Source organism: Carya illinoinensis, chromosome 15 (assembly GCF_018687715.1).
Source record: "Carya illinoinensis cultivar Pawnee chromosome 15, C.illinoinensisPawnee_v1, whole genome shotgun sequence".
NCBI lineage: Eukaryota > Viridiplantae > Streptophyta > Magnoliopsida > Fagales > Juglandaceae > Carya > Carya illinoinensis.
Window position 1 is genome coordinate 41,500,552 of NC_056766.1, and position 22,575 is coordinate 41,523,126.

The 22,575-nt window shown below is 34.2% G+C and overlaps 2 protein-coding genes and 1 long non-coding RNA gene across 21 annotated transcripts in view; 2 read left to right on the forward strand and 1 right to left on the reverse strand.

Moving 5' to 3' along the window:
• Positions 1–1,668: 1,668 nt before the first annotated feature.
• LOC122296943 lies at positions 1,669–2,371 on the forward strand. The gene is made up of 2 exons (XM_043106739.1): positions 1,669–1,927; positions 2,022–2,371. The coding sequence occupies exons 1-2, from the start codon at positions 1,669–1,671 to the stop codon at positions 2,369–2,371; spliced, it is 609 nt and encodes a 202-aa protein (XP_042962673.1).
• A 1,753-nt stretch (positions 2,372–4,124) lies between these two features.
• Positions 4,125–21,521, reverse strand: LOC122297071 (disease resistance protein RUN1-like). Of its 19 annotated transcripts, none has more exons than XM_043106935.1 (15): positions 20,937–21,521; positions 15,896–17,009; positions 13,767–15,284; positions 13,102–13,670; positions 12,890–12,955; positions 12,073–12,513; positions 11,863–11,924; positions 9,990–10,159; positions 9,736–9,860; positions 9,053–9,148; positions 8,380–8,755; positions 7,273–7,866; positions 5,223–5,302; positions 4,597–4,699; positions 4,125–4,425 (listed from the first exon to the last, which is right to left on the reverse strand). In XM_043106935.1, exons 1-4 carry the CDS (start codon positions 21,458–21,460, stop codon positions 13,137–13,139), a joined length of 3,690 nt encoding a protein of 1,229 aa, XP_042962869.1. In that variant the 5' UTR covers positions 21,461–21,521; the 3' UTR covers positions 4,125–4,425; positions 4,597–4,699; positions 5,223–5,302; positions 7,273–7,866; positions 8,380–8,755; positions 9,053–9,148; positions 9,736–9,860; positions 9,990–10,159; positions 11,863–11,924; positions 12,073–12,513; positions 12,890–12,955; positions 13,102–13,136. The 19 variants fall into 19 exon arrangements, with proteins under 19 accessions (XP_042962869.1, XP_042962868.1, XP_042962857.1 ...); XM_043106934.1 differs by having other exon boundaries at positions 8,380–8,762; XM_043106923.1 differs by having other exon boundaries at positions 7,273–7,466; positions 7,569–7,866; positions 8,380–9,148.
• LOC122297091 overlaps positions 4,554–22,575 on the forward strand; it is an 80,046-nt gene continuing 62,024 nt past the window's right edge. Inside the window, exon 1 of the long non-coding RNA XR_006238650.1 lies at positions 4,554–4,681. This is a non-coding gene — a long non-coding RNA (uncharacterized LOC122297091). The remainder of the gene's footprint in view (positions 4,682–22,575) is intronic.

Genomic DNA, 22,575 nt, shown 5'->3' on the forward strand with positions numbered 1-22,575 from the left:
ATTCTTCAAGTACGAGATTCATCATCAAGAGGTCATATCTACCAATAGTTATGAGGCATTTATCAATGAGGTTTTTGATACCAGAATTTGGAAAGAAACCACACTTGCGTAGTATTTTAGGGACTTATTTCCTGTTTTGTCCTTTGAAGAAACATGCAATGTCAAGGAAGATATTTTGCTCATAATCATGTAATTCATGGTAACTTAAAATGGTTCTTTTTATTTGGAATTTGTTTGTACTTCTCCAATTCGCTTTTCCATTAATGTATATCTATTCCAAGTAGATTTAAGCCTACCATAGTTGAAGCGAGTGGAAGGCCACTAGCATATTGCAATGCAAGTTTTGTGAGTCCCACAAAACCATCATCAGGTTTGTCACATTTGAAGGCATGCCAGGTAAAGAGCTTAACGTCAATCAATAGGATCCAATACATTCATAGGATATTTCAAACCAACATCATGCTTATCTAGTAGATGCTCATCTCTTGTTGTTATGATTATTCGACTTCCTAAACCAAACCAATTGCAACTTCCACATAGTTTTACTAATCGGTCTGGACAATCAACATCATCAAAAACCAAAAGAATCTTTTTACGGATTCCAATCTCTCATCAAGTATTTCCGGAAACTCAAAACTTAAAAAAAGGGACAAGAAATGGAATTTGAAGTTTAGTGGAGAAGCAAATTAAGCCATTGTATATATGTTGTCATTAATCTTTGTTCCCTATTTTTATTCGTTGAAGTAATTTTTTTCAGTATCTCTCATTAGGAGTGTATATAGAACAGGCGAACCGACCTACACTGACGGCAACCGACAGCCGGACGCCGAAACCAGCGAAGAACCGGTCGACCGGCGGTAGAAATTAATGGAAACTGACTTCGGTCGGCTCGGTCCCTGTTCGACCACATAGAAAACCGGTAAACCGACTGACCTTATATATATATATATATATATATTATATACCTTATATAAAACTACGTCGTTTCATATGAAACGGCGTCGTTTTGTTTAAATGTGTGAGAAAAAAAATAAAAGCCAACGATGCCGTTTGGTTGGGTTATTCCCCTTCCCAGTTTCCCCCCCCCCCCCCCCCCCTTTTCCCTTTTCTCTTTTGCTGCCCCCCTAATTCTCTCTCTCTCTCTTCGAGTCTCTCACTTCGTGACTCTCTCCGTTTAACGGCGCCGCAGATGAACCAGTGACTCCCTCAAGCCTCCGTGTTTTCCTCCGGCCTCCGTGACTCCCTCCAGCCTTTGTGAGTATTCTAACCCCCATATCTATTATACTTAATATACTTAATAATCTGTTATATAAATTATTTTGCCCATGGTATCTAATGTCCAGACTTTATACATTGTTGTGACTGGTCATTTCGTTTCAAGGGCATATATTGAATTACTTACAGGTCTTGCGACATAGTGAGCCAGGGAAATTTCTCATTGGCTTCCTATTACTAATTCCCTGTTTACATGTTTGCTTTGATATTATTAATAAGAAAGTAGAGCTCCATTCAGCTTTGATTCAAACTTCTTTCTATCAATGATTTTGGTGGAATGCATCTTTGACTACCTAAAAAAAAAAAAGTATATATATAATCTGTTATATATATACAGCTAGATAGAAAATATTGTGTCTTGATGTACAGACATGATGGAACTCAACCTATTTGATGTTGGAGGCGGTTGAGAAGTTTGAGAAGGCTTTCAGGCAGATAGAGAGTGAGGATTATAATTTCCTCTCTTACTTTGATGATGGGCACATGGGACCTCCTAAAACTACGGAGTGGGAGATAGTGTGGGTGTTTGTCAAGTTTTTTGAGATGTTTTATGAAGCCACTACTAGATTTTCTGGATCTTTATATGTGACAGCCAACACTAGTTTTTTAGAGATTTGTGATCTCCAAACTGAATTGATTATGCTGAGCGAGAGTACTAATACTTGTCTGAGGATTATGGCCATAAACATGAGAACCAAATATGATAAGTATTGGGGGTCATTAGATAGGATAAACTTGGTCATTAGATAGTATTGGGGGTCCACGAAGCAAGTTAGGGCTTCTTACTTTTCATTTGAAGAAAATCCATGATGAGTTTCGTGCTGAGGAGTTGGTTTCAAATGTGAGACAACTATTAACAGATTTGTATGCAGAGTATAATGCTACATTCGATTCCACCATGAGTACACCAGTTTCTCAACCCCTTCCAACATCTAGATCCATGAATGAAGGAGATGGCAAACGTGAGACCAAATGGTTCCAGGAGTGGTATAGGGCATCTTCCGCCATGGGACCTAGTATTACCAAAATTGAAGTGGATCGATATTTATCATATGGTTGTGAGGCACTCAGCGCATCGTTTCACTTGTTGACTTAGTGGAAAATAAATGAGGCTAACTATCCTATACTTGCGAGGATTGCACGAAACTTATTGGCCATGTCTGTTTCCACGGTTACGTCCGAGTCAACATTTAGTACAGGAGGTCGTGTGTTTGATCCTTTTTGGAGTTCGCTGGCTCCGAGAACTATTGAGGCACTTATTTGCAGTCAAAATTGGTTAAGACATCCGTCAACACCTATTGATATCTGAGAGGCTATGGATAATGTGGAGAGATTTGTAGTAGAATCGGGTAATGTTTTCTTTTTTTTCATTGTAATTTAATTTTGCATATTTTTCATAATATGAATTCACTAACATTTGATATTTTATTCTTATTTATTCTTATAGAGTTGACCGCACAATCGAACGTGACAAGTATTGACGATTGAAGATTGAAGGCTTGAAGCAATAATGAGCGAACATGAAGATCGATATTCTTAATTTTTTGCATTGTTGCTATGTTTAAGTCTTTAAGACAATTTGTTTTCATTTATTTATGTTATTTTTTAACTTGCATTTTTGCTATGCTTAGGACAACTTGGCTTGTTTTTCAAATTTGTAATATGTAATACTAAATATCTAGTGAAGTTATTTTTATTTATTTTTAATTATGTAGTAAGTAATATAGTAATTAGTTAGTTAATATGATGAATGCTTTAGTTATTTATTATTTTTATTTATTTTTAATATGATGAATGATGAATTTACAAGAGCTTGGATGATGAATTGAATTATTAGTTAAGAATAAAAACTTAAAAAGATATTGGATGACGAATTCAGGGAAAAAAAATACATATATATATATATAAAGAAAAAAAAAAGCCCAAACATGTATTGGATAAAAGGCCCAAAACAAGGCCCAAACCTAATTACCAAACCGGAACCGGTCGGTTTTCTCCCCCATGCACGTTCGGTTTCAGCCGGTTTAACTCAATATTCTTGAAGTGCCGGTTGCCTAAACCGAAACCGGCGGGTCAGTTTTCAGCCCTACCTCTCATTTAACACTTCTTGTAACTTAGATTATAACGACGATTTTTTGTTGTCATACGAAGTTTAGTAATTCTTCATAATGAAATTAAGCAAAAACATGAGAGAGAGAGAGAGAGAGAGAGAGAGAGAGAGATTTCAATTCAAGTTCCACTACATCTAATTTTCTGGGTAACATGTAACATCTCAACAACTAGACACCCAAAAAGCATTGAGAGTAGCCAACCATAAACTTTGGGGAAAAAAAATGACTGCATGCTGTGTCTACATATTTAATCCTTCACAGTAAAACATAGCCAAATACTAATACAAAACTTGGTAAAAAGACAAAGACCATTGCATTTGACATTGCTTTGCAATTAACAACTGGTTACATTAAAATGAACAATTTAACCAAAGGCTACTTCCTGGTTATACAAAACAGAACAATATCCATAATGAGCAATAAGTTGTTACAATTCACCAATTGTCTTGTCCACCATGAATGTTTCTGATCCTGAGAAATCAAGCCACAACTTGCTATATAGTGAAAACCAACAACTCAAAAGCAAAATTTTCTCTTTTCGTCGCCACAATTGTCTGCCAAAAATCCGTATTTATAATTCATGAAAGTATGAATCGCTAGTACATAATGATCTTAACCATGGAAATTACTAGAGTTTGGAAAGGCACACAAGCCATAAGTTTGGTTTCTTTTCTTTTTTAAGAAGAGGACGGTATCCCAATTTTATTGATTGTCCTCACTTATGGTGGAGGAATACGGTGGTAACAAGCAGGACACATGGGATTTACAAATATTCAAGAAAAACCATCCCAAGCATCAAAATCCAGTAAAATAAAAACAACCTATACATTAAACTAAATAAATAAATCAATAAAACCAATCTAAACATGCCTATTTATAAACCAAAACCAAGCAAACCACAACTTTACATGTAAACAACCTACGCCATAAGTGATCCAAACTTTTTTTTTTTTTATAAGTAAACGGTATAAGTGATCCAAACTTTACGATCACAAAACTCGAAAAAAACCAATATCTTGATCTTGAAAAACTGCAACCCCTACAACACCAAAAGGAATCTTTTTGGTCTATCCAGACTGCCAAAAAACAAGTAAAGTAGCAAACAAAAAAGCTACATTATAGTTATTAAAAGCATCAACTTTACTTTTCCCCGGCTAGCAATCCAAAGCCAAAATTAAAAGAAATACTCGTCAAAAAGGAAATTTCATACCCCACTAGATCTCAGAGAAGTGAACTGAAAGAAAAATCCCCACAAACGACTAGCCAGATGCAATCATGTCCTTCAATCTCTTCACGTGAAAGCCACGATAAATCTACATTTGTGTCATATGCACGGGACTAGTATACAAACTAAAATAAATTCTAATCTAGTACAAAAAATTAAGTTCTAAATTAAGTTCTATAATCACAATAAAAAAACTAAAATAAATTTTAAATATGCAATTTAATCTAAACAATGAAAAAACTATTAATGGATAATTATATGTTTAACAAAATTATGAATCGGGATCTCAACTGATTAAAATTATTCTAGATCATGAAAATATGATTGAATTTATATCAAGAATTTTATCCCTCTCAATTGATATGAAGCAAGAATAATAAATCATTGAACGCATCAATAATTGGAAAAAAAATCAATCTCATAAATAATATTACTAATCTTTAATGAGGTTTCATCCTTAACCTTTGTTGAAAATTTAGCTAGGCATATTCATGAAAATAAATTCTAAAATATGAATGTAAATAAATATCAAATCCATATTTAAAATGAAACTAAAAAAAATTAAAAATTACACTGCTCTCAAAATGTTAAAATAGCTATAAGTCTGTTACCATTGAAGTTCGTTATGGTTACAATTCTTTGCCTTCTTTGATTCCTTCCGCAACTTTGATTCATTTCCAAACTTCAATTCCTTCATTAAGATAAAGTTCAATTAAGTAAGAAAAAAAAATATTTCAAAACTAAGAAAAATATAAGAATTAACACTATAAAATTGCAACTAACATAGATGTTTTCTTGCTCCAAATTATCATTTCCTCCACCATACTTTCTAGTACTCAACCAAATGAAGTTAGAGGTGAGGAGGCTTGAGTTAAGAGGATTAGAAATTACAGTAAACAATGAGGGGTTCAAATATGAAAACTGCTGCTGCAAATAGGATGTTTTTGTTTTCTGTTTTGCTTCATTCTGAGCTCGAATATTTCATCCACTGGACTAGAATATATTGTATAGATGAGGGTCCTTGGAGTAAGAAGAGATTACATGTAAGAAGGAGAGGGAAAACAAAATGAGAAACTGTTACTGCTGCTGTCTCTTACAACTTTCTGCTGTTGTTGTGTGTGTTGCTGTTCCCCTTAGTTTCAGCTACTTAAGAGCTGGTTTTGATCTGATATTTTAAGGTCATTTGGTTGTCCTAATGTCACATATTGAAGCTGAGTTGAAGAGATGAAATAAAAGCAAACTAAGGTGCTGAAACTTAATAGGAATCAAGGGTTGAAGTTGCTGAATTTTTTCTGCACTGGAAGGACAGCCAAGAGCTTGTGTATTTTCTTGTTTTCAAACCTTCCCTCTTTCTAATACATTCCTAATTACACAAGCAAGGATTTAGAAGTGATCAAATGGAGATAAACAAGCTAGAGAGTCTACCAAACAGAAACTAGTAGGAAGGAATCAATTGCATAAATTTAGAGGAGAAAACGCATTGCAGAAAGAGTTTGCTGCTATGCTACAGTTTTGGACAGAATAAAAAGAGGGACCTTACCTGCTGCTTTGGTGGCTTCTATTGTGGTTGTGATACCTCTTGAGGTGGTCTAGATTGAGGCAAGTTCAATAGCTACAAGAGGTTTGAGTTGAGTAGTTGAGGAAGAGGTGAAATAGGTTGTTGGTTCACTGCTGCACATTTTACTGGTTTGCTGTAATCTATGATTGTTCACGTTGGTTTAAGCTTGAGAAGGTGGCTCACAAACAACACTGATTTCTAATGGTTTGAAGTATAAAATGGAGGGTTTAAACCAATTAAAAATGGATTCAAGTAAAGGAAATGATAAGAGCTAAATCTATAGTTAGAAACTATAATAAAAACCGAACTGCCTTAGACCAAAAACTGAGCAGAATTTTATTCTACCTCATCAAGTAAATAGGTTGAACTAATTTCTCTTGTTTCTACGTTCAAAAATATTTTCTCAAAATCATAAGCCCCTTGACAAAGCATTCTCGTGATTTCATAAGTTCAAACTCATAGGCCCCTTGACAAACCGTGTTTAAACACTCAAAACACAACATCATCTAACTAAATGAATATAATAGTCCATAAAAGAGTGAGGTAGAGAGTTAAACAGTTACCGAATATCATGGCCAAGAGTTTAGCATTCGGTGTGGTCGAACATATTCAATATGTGGCAGAGAGAGACCAATTAATGGCCATAAGTTGCCGACTTGTGGTTTGAACAAAACAGAGGAGGAATGGAAAAGCAAGCGGCATGAACAAAGGGCTATGTAGGTTGTCTTGGGCCTGCACTACCATAAAGGAAGAACAAGAAAAAAAAATTGCACACTTTGTTCAACCAGATTGAGTATTGCTTTTTAATTATAAACAGTAAATTGAAGAATGACAAAGTTTTCCTCCAAACTGGCTTATAATTAGAACTATTGGTATAATTGGACGATGTGATAGTGCTTCTTTGCATTGAAAATGATGTCAGTGAACGCATTGAAAGTGATTACTCAACAGAGGCGGATATGATATATATGTATGTATGTATGTATGCATGCATGACAAAAATGCTATGTTTATAAAGAAACATATACAGAGGGCCTACCAATTCATGAACTAATATACATGCACATGTGAGCAAACATATTTTAGAAAGGAGATCAGTGTACCATGTAGATGAATGGCCAAACTGGCCTTCTGCACAGTCAAAATGCTAAGAGCTTCTCTTCCTTCCTATATATGGTAGTAAGCCACCAGAGGAAGCAGATTCGGGTGTCTCAACCTCCCTAGCTTGCTCATATGCTCTTGAAACTCCTCTTTTCCCCAAATTATTCATTTGTTTGAACCGCTTCACAACCATCACCTGTCCATTGTGCAAAGCAGCCTTGTAAGAAGACACAAAGACCAAAATGATCCACTGCTCAATATATCAGCTGAGGCTTTAAGCAATGCCTACTTATCAAACCTCTCCCTATCTTCCCTGACAAAGGCCAGCTTCACATTCTCAACCTTCTTGGTATTTCCACTGTAGTTTGTTGAGTCTTGCCTTGATTCGTTTGATTCCTTTATGCCTTATTTCTTTTGCAAGTTTAATGGCTGTACTAGAGCCTTTGTCAATAAAGAAGGTTGCCTCTTGTGGTTGATGAAGACCACCACACCTATTCCGATTGTTGCCATCGTTGCAAGTATGACAATCACTGGGACACTTGGAATTGAGCCTTCGTCACAATTACCCATAGGCATTCCACATAGCTCTAAATTACCTGCCATTGATAGGACAAACCATCACTGCCTGAATGTTTTCACACATATTTACCCTTGTATATATGCATATGCGGGCTTTAGGCATTGTTTCATGTGGGTTTTCAATTCTTTGGAGGATTAAGTTGGCTAATCAATGTCCAATATCAATGTGGAAAGTGCTAGATGCTAGTGATGCCTTGATATGATCATATATGTTCAGACATTATATTCAACTTAAAAGTTTTGAGTATATAGATATAGATCTAACAATTAATCTTATACCATAACAATATAGAATCCAATAGATCACTTACAGGCTTAATCTATATTTTAGTTCAAAACATAAGACTGCATATTTGTAACTATTACTTTGTCACTTAGAGTTTGTCAGAAGCAGCCATTTTCTGATAACTCTGCGAAGAATAAATACAACTGAAGAAACACGTTTCTGTAAGTACATATACATGTGCATGCACATGATACATTATATATATATACATATACACAGATGATCTCATAAAAAGTTGACTCACCAGAGAAGGAGCTTGAATCCATCCCAATTCATTGCCTGATACGTTAAAAGCACTCAATGACTTCTGTTGAAAATCTGGTATCTGACCATCAAAATGGTTATCCTCAAGCCTTTAACTCCAAAAGCTTTGGCAAGATTAAAGTTATTCTTCATAAAGCTTATAGTTCTCGAATTCAACAGTAACGCGAGCAAGTGCACATCAATGAAACTATTTAGTCTCATATTCTCGAGTCGTAAACCCTTAACTTTTCCTTTCCCACAATGAACACCAACCCAATTTACGTTATGCTCAGAACATGGTGTTGTTGAGCCATTCCAGTTGATTAATGCATCGTTGGGTTGAAGGGCGGCCTTGAACTTTAGGAGGGTTTCTGATTCTGATGCCTCAGAAGAAGAGACCACAAATATGAAAACGAAAGCTTAAATACAAATCATCAATTACTAACTAATTACACATATCTTGTTATAATTATAACATATTTAGCAAGCATTAATAACTAACCGATTCATCCATTGTATACATTTTCTAACAGAACAAAATATGTAGGATTTTCTAGAGGAAAAGTGATTAATAAAACTCTACCAATTTAACAATCTAGGCTCTTACATGTTTATGTTTATGGTATTGATAATAAATTCAATCTTTTGGAATGAAACAGTATTGGGTCACTTACTTTGCATATCCTACATCAACATGACAGGGAGGGGGTGCTGCAGGAACAGTGGCATGTCTGCAGTGGCATCCATTAGATGTAGCAATGCATCCTCATCTAAAGAAGTGTAAAGAACTTATTGTGATTATAATTGAAGAAATGTTCTACAAAAGAAAAATAGTTCATACCTTTTTTTTTTTAAATTTTATTTAGATTTTGCACCTATCGAAATAAAATCCTAGCTTCGACACTACCTCTGCCACATATGATTAGCCATCAAGTAAGGCGTGATTAGATACAAGAGCTCCAGCAAGATAACCACAAAATGGCAGGCCAATATTGGTGATACTAATATAGAAGTCTTTCATTATGCATTAGTACATAACCTTATGATTAGTAACCAGTAAGCAGGGATTATTATTTCCTCAAGAGTTCATTCTAATGTTGAGACGGGTACAAATGTATGATAATAATCTCATCCAGAGTTTAGGACCTTTGATTTATGTCATTTCTCAAACCAAAAACTTTCAGCAATTACCCTGTATTTTGACAAATGCATCTCAAGAAGATCAACAATTACAGTATAATGAAAAAGAAAATCAACAACAATTTAGATTCCCTTAACTTGCACAGACATTAATTAATTTCATCACAATGCATGCATTTGCCAGAAATGTTAAGAAAATGAGCTCCACGCACATTACCTTTCTTCCCTCCACACATAAATTTGGTCATTAACTTCAGCCTTTTAATGGTGACCTTCTACTGCCTAGTATAACTCATCCAGCATCCTTTCCAATATGGGAAGACGTGATAGTCTCACAGAAAGCTGAAAAGGCAAAAAAGGGATAAGAAATCAGGTCCAATACAAATCCTATTTGGTTAACCCAAAAAGAATCCAAGAAAATTATAACTCTTTTTATGTAATGTTGTACAATTCTAACCTTGTTCAACTTACCTTTCTTATGGTCATTAGGTCTGTAAAACATAGTTTTCAAGGCACTTAAATCTCCCTTTAAATATCTGGTCTTGGTCTAAAAACATAGTCTTGGAGGCCTTTGAACATGTTTCAGTATTCCTGGTGTATATACATGTACTGAAATTCCAGTAAAGTGGTCGAGGAGATTGCTGCAAATTCCACAAGCATCCTATGAATGCAAGTTTTGAGCTATTGCAAAACAATTCGAGATAGGTTCATTCTATGTTCACTTAAACTGAAAAATACATCTGAAAGAGTACTAATTTCCCATAAAAATGTTCTCTAAGATACATGGAATGTCAGTGGATGCCCATTCACAAGTCACCATGAGATAATGCAATTGAAGTTCTAAACATGCTAATAGTGAAAGAATTTATTCCACAAACTTTTTTCATATCTGGTTTTGATTGATAAATATGCATGCAATACTTCAAAACATGCCTTGAGCACTCATGCCTTATGACGTCAAGTAATATGACATAATCATGCTTCTTTAAAGGAAAATCAGTCTCTCTTCATTGTTGGAAGTACATTAGGCATACCAATAAGCCTTCTTCAAACATTTATTTTTTCATCCCCTTTCCTGTTCTAGATCATCAACTCCATAAGAAATCAAGGCTCTTACCTAAGAGGACTTTTATCAAAACCCGAGAAGAAAGCTAAAAAGGTGAAAAAGTGATAAGAAATCAGGTCCAATTCAAATCCTATTGGGTTAACTGAAAAAGAATCCAAGAAAATTATAACTCCTTTTATGTCATGCTGTACAATTCTAACCTTGTTCAACTTACCCTTATGGTCCTTAGGTCTATAAAAGATAATTTTCAAGGCCGTTAAATCTCCCTTTACAGATCTGGTCTTGGTCTGAAATCAGAGTCTTTGAGGCCTTGAACCCGTTTCAATATTCCTGGTGTATATATGTACTGAAATCCTAGTAAGCTGGTTGAGGAGATTGCTGCAAATTCCACAAGCATCCTGTGAACGCAAGGTTTGAACCATTGCAAAACAATTCGAGATAGGTTCATTATGTGTCACTAAAACTAAAAAATACCTTTAAAAGAGTACTAATTTCCAATGAAAATGTTTTATAAGATACATGGAATATCAATGGATGCTTATTCACGAGTCACCATGAGATAATGCAATTGAAGTTCTAAACATGCTAATAATGAAATGATTTATTCCACGAACTTTTCTCATATCTGGTTTTGATTAATAAATATGCATGCAATACTCTAAAACATGCCCTGAGCACTCATGCCTCATGACGTCAAGTAATATGACATAATCATGCTTCTTTAAAGGAAAATCAGCCTATCTTCATCGTTGGAAGTACATTAGGAATACCAATCAGCCTTCTTCAAACATTTATTTTTTTCATCCCTTTACTGTTCTAGATCATCAACACCATAATAGCTCAACCAAATATCACTTTAGAAGTGATTAAGGGCTCTTACCAAAGAGGACTTTTATCAAAACCGAGGAGAAAACCAGGAGTGGTAATTTTTAACAAAATTATCAATCAGGCTCTCAACTGATTAATACTATTCTAGATCATGATAAAAATACGATTGAATTTATATCAAGAATTTTATCCCTTTCAATTGATATGAAGTAATAACAATAAATTGTTGAACACATCAATAATTGGAGAAAAAATCAATCTCATAAATAATATTACTAATCTTTAATGAGGTTTCATCCTTAACCTTAGTTGAAAATTTAGCTAGGCGTATCCATGAAAATAAATTCTAGAAAATGAACGTAAATAAATATCAAAGCAATATTTCAAATGAAACTAAAGAAAAATAAAAATTTCACTGCTCTCAAAATGTAAAAGCTACAAGTCTATTACCGTTAAAGTCTATTATGGTTATAGTTCTTTCCCAACTTTGATTCCTTTCTGAACTTCAATTGCTTCATTAAGATAAAGTTCAAATTTAAGTGAGAAAACTAAATATTTCAAGACAAAAAAAAAAAAGAAAAAAGAATTAACACTTCATAATTGTGATAATGCTTTATTTAATTTAGCAAACTTCTGTCCAATTTGGCTATCATCACATACCCAAGTGGAAGTTCTAAATCCAAATCTTCATTAATTAAATCATCATTAGCATCGTTGAATTTCCATAATGCTAGAGCTGATTGAAGATCCCCGCCTCTTCTGTTGTGGGTTCCAAGTCATGCTCACCATCATCTCGCGCATATCTCTTTGAAAGTTGAATAGGATCAATGAAATTGCCATTCCCGTATATTAGGTGGACTCCAGCACTTTTGAAGATTGCTTTCTCTGAATCACCTTCAAATGTAAACCTCATATTATTGTTCCCCTCCCTGTAACTTCTTGACAGAATCTCATGATCAATAGAATTTACAACTATGTATTGTAGCCATACACGATCATGTGGGTCCATTGAAGTCTGTAGCCGCATCTCATGATCAGTTCTAATCTGCTGGCCGTTTATTCTCATTCTGATGCCCAAAACACAAAACACAATGCCACGATCTGATGCCCAAAACACATGGACGCATTATGATCAATTTCTATTTCAATTGTTTTTATTTTTAACAAAATTATGAATAAAGCTATCAGCTGATTAAGATTATTCTAAATCATGATAAAAACATGATTGAAGCATGTCAAGAATTTTATCCCTCTCAATTAAAGGCATCGATAATTGGTAAAAATCAATCTCATAAATAATATCACTAGTTTTCAAGGAGGTTTCATTCTCAACCTTAGTTGAAAATTTAGCTAGGCTTGTTCATGAATTAAATTCTAAAATATGAATGTAAATAAACATCAAAGCAGTACTTAAAATGAAACAAAAGAAGAATAAAAATTTCTCAAAATGTAAATATAGGCGCTGCAAGTCTGTTACCGTTACAGTTCTTTCCCCCAACTTTGATTCCTTCCGCAACTTCGATTCCTTTCTGAACTTCAATTCCTTCATTAATATAAACTTAAATTTAAGTAAGAAAAATAAATATCTCAAGACTAATAAAAATATAAGAATTAACATGACTATATAATTGTGATAATGCTTTAATTAATTTAGTAAAATTCTGCACAAATTCGGCTATTATCACATACCCAAGTCGAAGTTCTAAATCCAAATCTTCAATAATTTAATCATCATTAGCATCATTGAATTCCATAATTCTCGTGGTTGAAGATTGCCGCTTCTGTTGTGGGTTCCAATCGGGTTCCAAGTCATGCTCACCTTCATCTCGGTATCTCTTTGAAAGTTGAATAGGATTAATGAAATTGTCATTTCCATATATTATATGGAATCCGAAACTTTTTACGATTGCTTTATCACTTTTCGTTATAAACCTCTTATTATTGTTCCCCTCCCTGTAAATTCTCGGCACCATCTCATCAATAGAATTTCCTGCAATGTATATTAGACATACATGATCATCTATAATCGACCGGCCGTTTATTGCGGTAGTACCATACAAAGCCGATGCTGGAAGAGATCCCACAACATAACACAAAACTAATGCCACGATCTGATGCCCAAAACAAATGGACGCATTATAATCAATTTCTACTTCAATAGAATTAATATATGAAGTAGTCTCCTTATACTTGAACCACTCTGGAATCCTACTTCCTGGATATATAATCGTACTTGATTCTTTCTCCCAAAAGCGTTCCTATTAAACCAAGTATATATATGTTAGATAACAAATACAAGCTATCAAATGCGAAACAGAAAGAAATTAGAGATCAAATAGATGAGACATGTATACCTGAACCAATAATGGATCTGGTGCATGATTCCCTACATCCACATGCACTTTATTGCACTCCGATAAGTCAATCTTGCTTAGCCGTTTTAAGTCAGGTATACCGAATGAAGATTCTGTTGATACATGAGGAAAGTGTTCTAACAACCTGCATCCTCTAGCATCTACCTCTTCTATATTTGGTGGAAGGTGTAGAATTTCTTCAAGTTGCTCGCAGTCTCTCAAAACAAGTTTAGACAATCCAACAAATCCTTCGATGCATGGAGGAAGGCTAATAACACTACCAGATAGATTTAAAGTCCTCAAACTAGATGAGAAATTATATGTCCGAGATAAATTATTTGATTCTGGTAAGAAATTCTTTAGGCTAGAACATCCTCTGGCATCTACCACTTTTATATTTGGTGGAAGGTGTAGAATTTCTTCAAGTTGCTTGCAGTCTGTCAAATTAAGTACAAACAATCCAACAAATCCTTCGATGCATGGAGGAAGGCTAACAATACCACTACGAGATAGATTTAATGTCCTCAAACTGGATGAGAAATTATATGTTCGAGATAAATTATTTGATTCTGGAGGCAAAAATTCCATACTTGATGAAATTTCATTTTCCTGTGTACATGGCACGGATTGTCCATTATGCCCCACCACCTTTCCAAAATTTACAAAATTTGGACAATTAATGACGGAAACATCCCGTAGATGTTTTAACTGAAAAATATTAACTGGTAAATGCACAAGGCTGATGCACTCATTTATATATAACGTCTCGAGCCCAGTGAGGTATGTAATGGATGAAGGTAGCTCCTGTATTACGCGGCTGTTTAACTCGACACATTTCAAATATTTCATTTCACACTCAATTTCTGGAAAGTTTTCAAGACTAGTACAACCTTTAAGTTTAAGGAGTTCTAGAGATCTCAACTTGAAGCTTCTTGGCACCTTCTTTAGGCTGGAACAATAGCTAAAATCCAATCGAACAAGCTTATCCAAAAATCCAACAGAATCATTAACCTCAACTAAACTTTTACATCCTACAAACATCAACATCTCTAGATTTGAGCAACTTGAAAGATCCGATATATTTGTCAAGTATTTACTGTAACTGAGGTCTATACTTGTTAAGTTCTGTTTGAAAAGTAAAAAACAAATAAAATATATATTAATTGTTAAAGGAAATTTGCAGCATAACTTAAAAGTAAGACAGATTGACATATGAAAAATAAAAATAGGTACCTTAGATTGCAATCCTGTCCCTAAATCTCTAATATTGCTTCTTCTGATATTGAAATCAATGAGTTTCTCTCCATGAAAAGAAGATGGCAAAGAGAGCAAAGGACATTTGGGCCAATGAAGAACTCTTAACTCATTAGAGAGATAATTCAATCCACCACAGTCACAGAAGGTACTAACTTTTAATATTCTGAGTTTTTCCATTTTTGCAAACACATCAGAATCCAAACGTATCCTGCTGTCCTTCGGAGGCATTTCTATCAATATGCCTTCAATTTGCTCTGTTCCCTAATGAGAGAATGCACAAGTGTTATATAAAAAATCAAAGATAAATTCCCTATAATTCAACACTACTTGCGCAAGTGTTCATGAACTATATATAAGTTGAACAAGCTACGATTATATGTATTTTTCTTACAATACGTGTATACATCACTATTTCATTTATTAAGAAGGAAATAACAAACATAGGCCTCACCTTTCTTCATATGGTGTTTCTATTTTAGATTACAAAAGGAATAGCCTTATTTTTATCATTCAGATTTCTAGAAATGAGTATGTACGTTCAAATGTCAAAGTCATATATACTTCTTCCTTTTAATACGTATTACTCTGTTTAAAATACTAAAAAAGTATCAGATAATCATAGCATTTTGCCTTTTTAGAAAAATGGAGAAAATGTGAATTGGCTTTCATGATTTTATTTGTACTTCTTTATTAAAATTATTTTATTTACAAAATTGGGAAAATATTTCATGTAGAGGGTACGTATGTGTCTATATAATAATTTATATGTATTCCTGGATCCATTTCTTTTAATTTAATAATAGCTTCAATTGAAAAACAAAAAAAAACAAAAGAACTCGGAAGTAGAATTATATTTCTAGGGAAAATCTTACCTTATTTTTTTCAAGTACTTCACGAACATCTTCATGAAAGTATAATCTACTCCGCTTGCTAGGTTCTTCGGGTGATTCTTGTCGGACAATTTCTCTACCCATATCTTCTAGTAAGTCATGCATCCCCAGTCGCCATACATTATTAGTTATGAGACATTTATCTTCGAGTTTTTTGATACCAGCATCGGTAAAGAAACCACAACCATTCAATATTTTAGTGACATAATCTCTGTTGTATCCTTTGAAGAAACATGCAATGTCAAGAAAAATCTTTTTTGTATGATAATCTAATCCATCGTAACTTATTTTGAGTATATCATAGATCTTTTTATGTTGAATTCTTTCGTACTTTTCCAATTCGCTTTTCCAAAAACATCTATCTCTTCCGCGTAGATTTGAGCCTACCACAATCAAAGCGAGCGGAAGGCCACCAGCATATTGCATTGCAAGTTTTGTGAGTTCCACAAAATCATTATCCGGTTGGTCACGCTTGAAGGCATGCCAGGAAAAGAGCTTAAGAGCGTCTTGAGAATCCAATGTATTCATAGAATATGTTTTCCAATTACCAAAATCAAGCTGCACTAGTAGATGCGCATCTCTTGTTGTTATGATGATTCGACTTCCCAATCCAAACCAATCGGATCTCCCACTTAGATATTTTAATTGGTCCAGATCATCAACGTCATCAAGAATCAAAAGGATTTTTTTACAGCCAAGTTTCTCCTGTATCAGAATGATTCCTTGATCAACATCATCGACCTCAACCTTTGGATCTCTTAGTATATTAGAAAGAATTTTCTTTTGCAACTTCACGAGACTGCGCTTTTTTGTTTTTGAATTTTCTCTAACATTGGCAAGAAAACAACTCCCTTCAAACTGATTAGCAATGCGGTTAAACACCTCTTTTGTAATAGTTGTTTTACCAATTCCTCCAATACCAAAAATCCCTATCATGCGTGTCTCATTAATGATCTCAATACCTAAACGCGTATTAATTATATATTCTGCACGAGACTCCAACCCAACCGGATGATCCGCAACATGCAAGCGTGTACGATTTGGTAGTTTGCTTGAGACTTGTTCAACAATCTTCTGGATACATTCAGACTCGTCCCTACCAATGCAAAAAGATTAAAAGAAAAATCATGAATTTGACTTGCTCTTCTTTAAATACATGGGGACATGATTTAGGCACATGAATTTTATTCTCATGTAATAAATGTCGACATTATTGGTAGGGTACGAAGAAGTTACAACATTCATATGATCCTTAATATTTGTCGACCTGAATCCCAATTTTTCTATGGGTTGACCGTAAGTCAAGTACGTACTAATTAATGCAGCTTAATTTGTATTGGTGGTAGGGATTGGACTATATATATATATATATATATATCTTCTAGATATAAAGTGCGGATGTTTGAATGAATACTTTTTCGTCTAACATATTTTTTTCCAGTTTTATCCATGATTTTATGAGGAAATTACACAGCTCGTGTTCCTCCCCTTTGACGCCGTAGCTTCGCACCATCCAACGCTGCCAAGACCCCAACATCAAGCTCATTCTTGTACGCCACCACCCTCATTCCATGAAATTTCTGCATCGGAAACCACCACCAATAGGTGACGCCATGAGCTCCTCCACACCATGAACCAACCCCTGTTCTTCCTTGTCAAAAACAGAGCACTCCTCACACACACAGCCACTAGAAGAAGCAAGTTGGCGGCAGCAAAGGGACTTACAAAAAATGCAGAGAAGCCGTGGAAGAGAGGCGACGGAGCTGAGGGTGGCATGCGGCTGAGCTACAGAGAGAGCATTATGAGAGAGAGACCGAAAGCTTAAGAGGTAAGTGAGAGAGAGTGGGAAAATGGATAGAGATCAGTGTGAGGGAGAACTTCTCATCGAGGAGATGGATGAATATGGCAGTAGCTGGAAACGACGAAAAATGGCTGAGCATTAACCAAGACAGCATCCGAAGGTGGAAGCTCACGGTGGCTCCGCAGCTTTGTGCCCTCGTTGGTTGGGCATGGTGGAGCATTTGCTCTGTTTTTAGGAAGCAAAACAGAGGCTTCAAGCTGTTTGTTGCCGTGTGGGGAAGAGCTGTGCGGCGTTGCTGGGCTGCTGTGGCTTTCGGTGGAGGTTGGGTAGCTGGGCACGGCTGGTTGCTCGACGGTAGTTTTCGTGGTGAGGTCAGTGGCTTTGCTCTCTTGGTCTGGGACCGAAAGAGAGGAGAAGAAATGCTCGATTTGTTCAAAAAAAAAAGAAACCAAAACATAGGAATAAAAAGCAAGCTAACCAGATGAAAATGGAGGAGCTTCGGCAGTCCAGATATGCAGAAGAAAAACACGAAAATGAGAGGAAGAAGAACCAGGTGGTGCGCGGTCGGAGAAGAAGAAAAGAAGAGAAAACAAAAGAAATGAAAAGAAGTAGAAACAGGGAGAAGCAGCAGCAGCAACACACGGAAAACAGAGGAAGAAAAAATGAAAATGAAGGGGGAGAAGTAGTCGGCGCCGCCGCGCCAGCAGGAGGAAGAAGAAAGAAAGAAAGAAAGGCCTAAGGGCATGGACCAAAACGGCGCCGTTTAAGGGAATAAGGGGCCTGGGCTTATGGTACACGGGCTGAGCTCGAAAACTGAAAGGACTTGGCTCGAAAACAAAGAAAAAATCCACTAAATCAAAGCTCACCTGAAAATAGAAGTCTAACAAGGTAAAAATGTACAATAAAAATTAAATAAAAATACTACAGCTCAATATTAATAAAAAAATAATAATTAAGCCCAATAATAAAATAATTTAAAGTAAAGAGTAATTTAAATGTAAAAAAATAATTAATATCAATAAAGAACATCAAAATAAATTTTATAATTTATAAATCATAAAATAATACAACAAATAACATGTTAAACATGTTAAAATTAAAACAACAAAATCACTAATTATATTAAATAAAATAATCTTTCAATTAAAATACACGAAAATACAACCAAACAAAAATAATTTTATTTTGGCATATATGTTATTATGATATATATGTTACTTTATTTTGGCATGTATATTATTTTATTATTAGATTATTTTCTCACAACTAGGCAAACATCCCTCCACTACTAGTATATATATATATATATATATATTTTAAAGAGAAACAGTTTCATTCATCGAGAAAGCAGACAATTACAATTTTTAACCTGCAAAATACAAGTCAAAATCTAAACTTTTCACACTCTTCAACCCACAAATTTCTTTGTGGTTGATAGGGTCTTGTCCAAACCTTCAGACTAACCGTCTAGGAGACAGGCCTCCAGACTAACCGCCTGAGAGACTAAATCTCTGTCTTAGACCACCACAACTCTCCCTCTCAAGGAGTGGAGTACTAAACTCTACGGACCCTCGGTCCTAGAGACAGAAACCTACTACCAATTAAAACAAACAAAAGAACACAAAAACAACAAAAAAGCCGCTAAAGGAAACACCACCGTGCCCAGCCCAAACAAAACATCCCAGCCCAAAACAAAACCCAGCCCAAAGGGAGAGCCTTAGGGTTCCATCGCTTCTTGCTGCTGCTCCCTCTCCGTGCGGCGCCCTCCGTCCAACCAGGTGCAGAGACCACCAAAACTGAAAGCACTACACCTCCCAGCTCATGACTCCAAGCTCCTCCAGCCATCTCACGACTCTAAGTCCCTCCATGTTGTCTGAAAACTCCAAATACATGCATACTCTCCAACGGTCCACCAATTTAACCGGTAAATATATATATATTTATATGAAGGGTATATATATGAAGAATGTGCCGCTCGACCAATTTAACCGGTAAATATATGCAATATCTTATGGTATAAATTAGATTTTTTTAATCTATGATGTAAAATAAAAAAATACCGCAGTTTGAGTTTTAAAAACGTTATTACGAAGAAAAACATAATCAATATGACCACAAATTTTTATGAACTGAAGGCTTCTGCATTTTGGTGCGTAAAGTTGGCTGTAGAAAATACACTTAGTAATTTTGGTGCGTAAAGTTATAATCTTGTAATATATCTCAAATTTCTTTGTTTTTCAAATTAAGAATATATGGAAATAAAAGCTGCTGTTGATATAATTAAATTAATAAATTGATATAATTTATACTATAAATAAGCTTGATGTTATGATAAAAATAATTATTTTATATTATATTAATTTATAAATTTATTTTATATATATTTCTCATTAAAATATAAATATTTTTTTAATGTTATAATCTGTCGGTGGAGAACTCAGAGCCAAGTGAAAGGGGGTGAAAAGATTTGCAGTCGATGCTGTGGATAAAAGAACAGTCGGTAGTAAGAGGACAAAAGGACTTTACTTATATATTAACTAATTTATATATAAATTAAAAAAAACAAAAACAAAAACAGCTTAATTGACAACAATCTGTCGGTTGGCGGGTCCTTTGGGGGCTTTGCTAGACGCAGTCAGTAAATGCAGTCGGCTTGTACGGAATAAATAAATAAATAATTATAAAAATATTTTTTTTTTCATGGTTGTACAGAATGAATAAAAAAAATTATAAAAATAATTTTTTTTTTCATATAGGTCCCATATTAATTTATTTTTTTCAAAACGATTGCACGCCGACTGCATTTGCCGACTGCACAAATCATTTCTCGGAAGAGAAAAGGAGTCCCGGTGATGCGTTGGAAGAAGTCATTTTAAATATAAAGTATAACTAATTGCAGGTAGATTGTGGATGATGATGGAGCTCCTTGTATAAGTTTAAAAAAGTGGATACAGCGTTGCATGTAGGAGGAACTTCTTGGTAGTGGTAGTAGATATTTAATCCCAGAATCAAAAGGGCTTCTAAAATTTGACTACGTTTTGCATATAACTATTCAATGCCAAAAATAATCATAAATATCAAATTATTTTCCTTTTGTATAGTATTTTATCTTCACCAGTTCCCCAATGTCAGATCTTGGAATATTTATCTCAATTTTCCTCATCAATATCTCAAATATAACATGCACATACACATGATAAAGTATATATTGGTAAAACTTACCGGAAGTTTGCTGATGGGAAACCAGAGAAATTGGCTACTTTTTCCAAAGCTTTTTTCCATTTCAGCATATTTGCATTATCCTTAAGCTTATCTCCAAGTTTATCAAAGGATCTTCCAAAAATCCCTTTTTGATGTCGTACTTCTGATGGATCTACTTTGAAAAAAATTGGTAGAACAATTTGTTTTATTGTTTCATTGCAATCAAGAATCTTCAATAGCTCGTCTAAACACCATTTAGATTCAGCATAATTTTCAGAGAGTACAATAATAGAAATCATTGACCCTTCAATAGCTTTGAAAAGTGCTGGTGAAATCTCCTCTCCTCTTTCAAGATTGTAGTCAATGTAAGTATTGATTCTCTTTTCAACCAAAGCTTTGTGTAGATGGGAAATAAAGTTATCACGAACATCTTCACCTCTAAAGCTCAAAAATACATCATAATTCTCTACACGGATGAAAGGAAATGAAGAGGGTGAAGAAGAGGAAGAAGCTCCAAATTGAAAGGCCATGGAATTAGAAGTCATATTGAGATCTCAGTACGTATGTGCGATTACCATTTACAAAGAGGTCGATTTATAGAGTAATGCTAGTTATGGCAAATAAATAATTATAGAAAATAAAGGGGGGGCAAAGAAAGAAGAAATTACTCGTCGGCCACTACTTCTTGTCAACCTTCAGAGTCACTATACTCTATTTTAGCAAAGATGCTGTTCCCACATCTGTAACATTTTTCAAAGATAATATAATATATTATGGGGTCCAATATCCTTACAAAAAAGCATGAAGCCATCGTACTCTTTACTTCAGCAACGTCTTTTTTAACTCATGGTGCTGTGTCGACTCTTTCTAGTTCTCGAACTCAAATCATTTGTTATTATTTTTAACTATTTAATGGTGTAAATTAGGACATTTTAAAATAAAAAATTAATTTTTTAATTGAACACAAACTAAAATTAACATGTTTAGTTTAGATAGAGATCTCGTAATAATAAAGTTTAATAATTAATTAATATGGTTTTTTCTTGTTTCTTTTATTTTATTTTCATTTAAAAAATTTTAAAGTATATCAAATCAAGTCATTTTAGTTTATAAATCATGTAATTTCTTTTATAAACTCAACAGCTCAAAAAAAAAAAAAAAAAAAAAACATATCATGATGTCTTATTAGAAAATATCGAAATAAATTATCAATAATGATTGTTTAGACACAAAATCGTATTGCTGGAATACTTTATTTAGATTCAAAGATCATCTCAACTCATCTCACTATTATTAAAAAATTTTAACTCACAAATCTTGTTATTATTTATAAACTATTTAAATTCAAATTAGACATGAATGATGATATCAATAACATCCAGATATTATGGGTCTGTTTTCTCAGGAAGAAAAAGCCACTTGTGCCAAAAACTTCGTTTGATAAAAGATAAATATTTCTCGACCATATATTTACAATTAGTTATACTTCACATTCATTTTATCGGTATCAGTCATTCATTTTTTAAGAAAGTGGGTATCAATTTAAATTTATAAATCATATGTTAAATTTATTTTATAATAAAAATAATTTTATAATTTTTAAAAAATTAAATTTTTTTCTTATTTTTTCTTCATCCTCCCTCTATTTTTTTTTTTATTA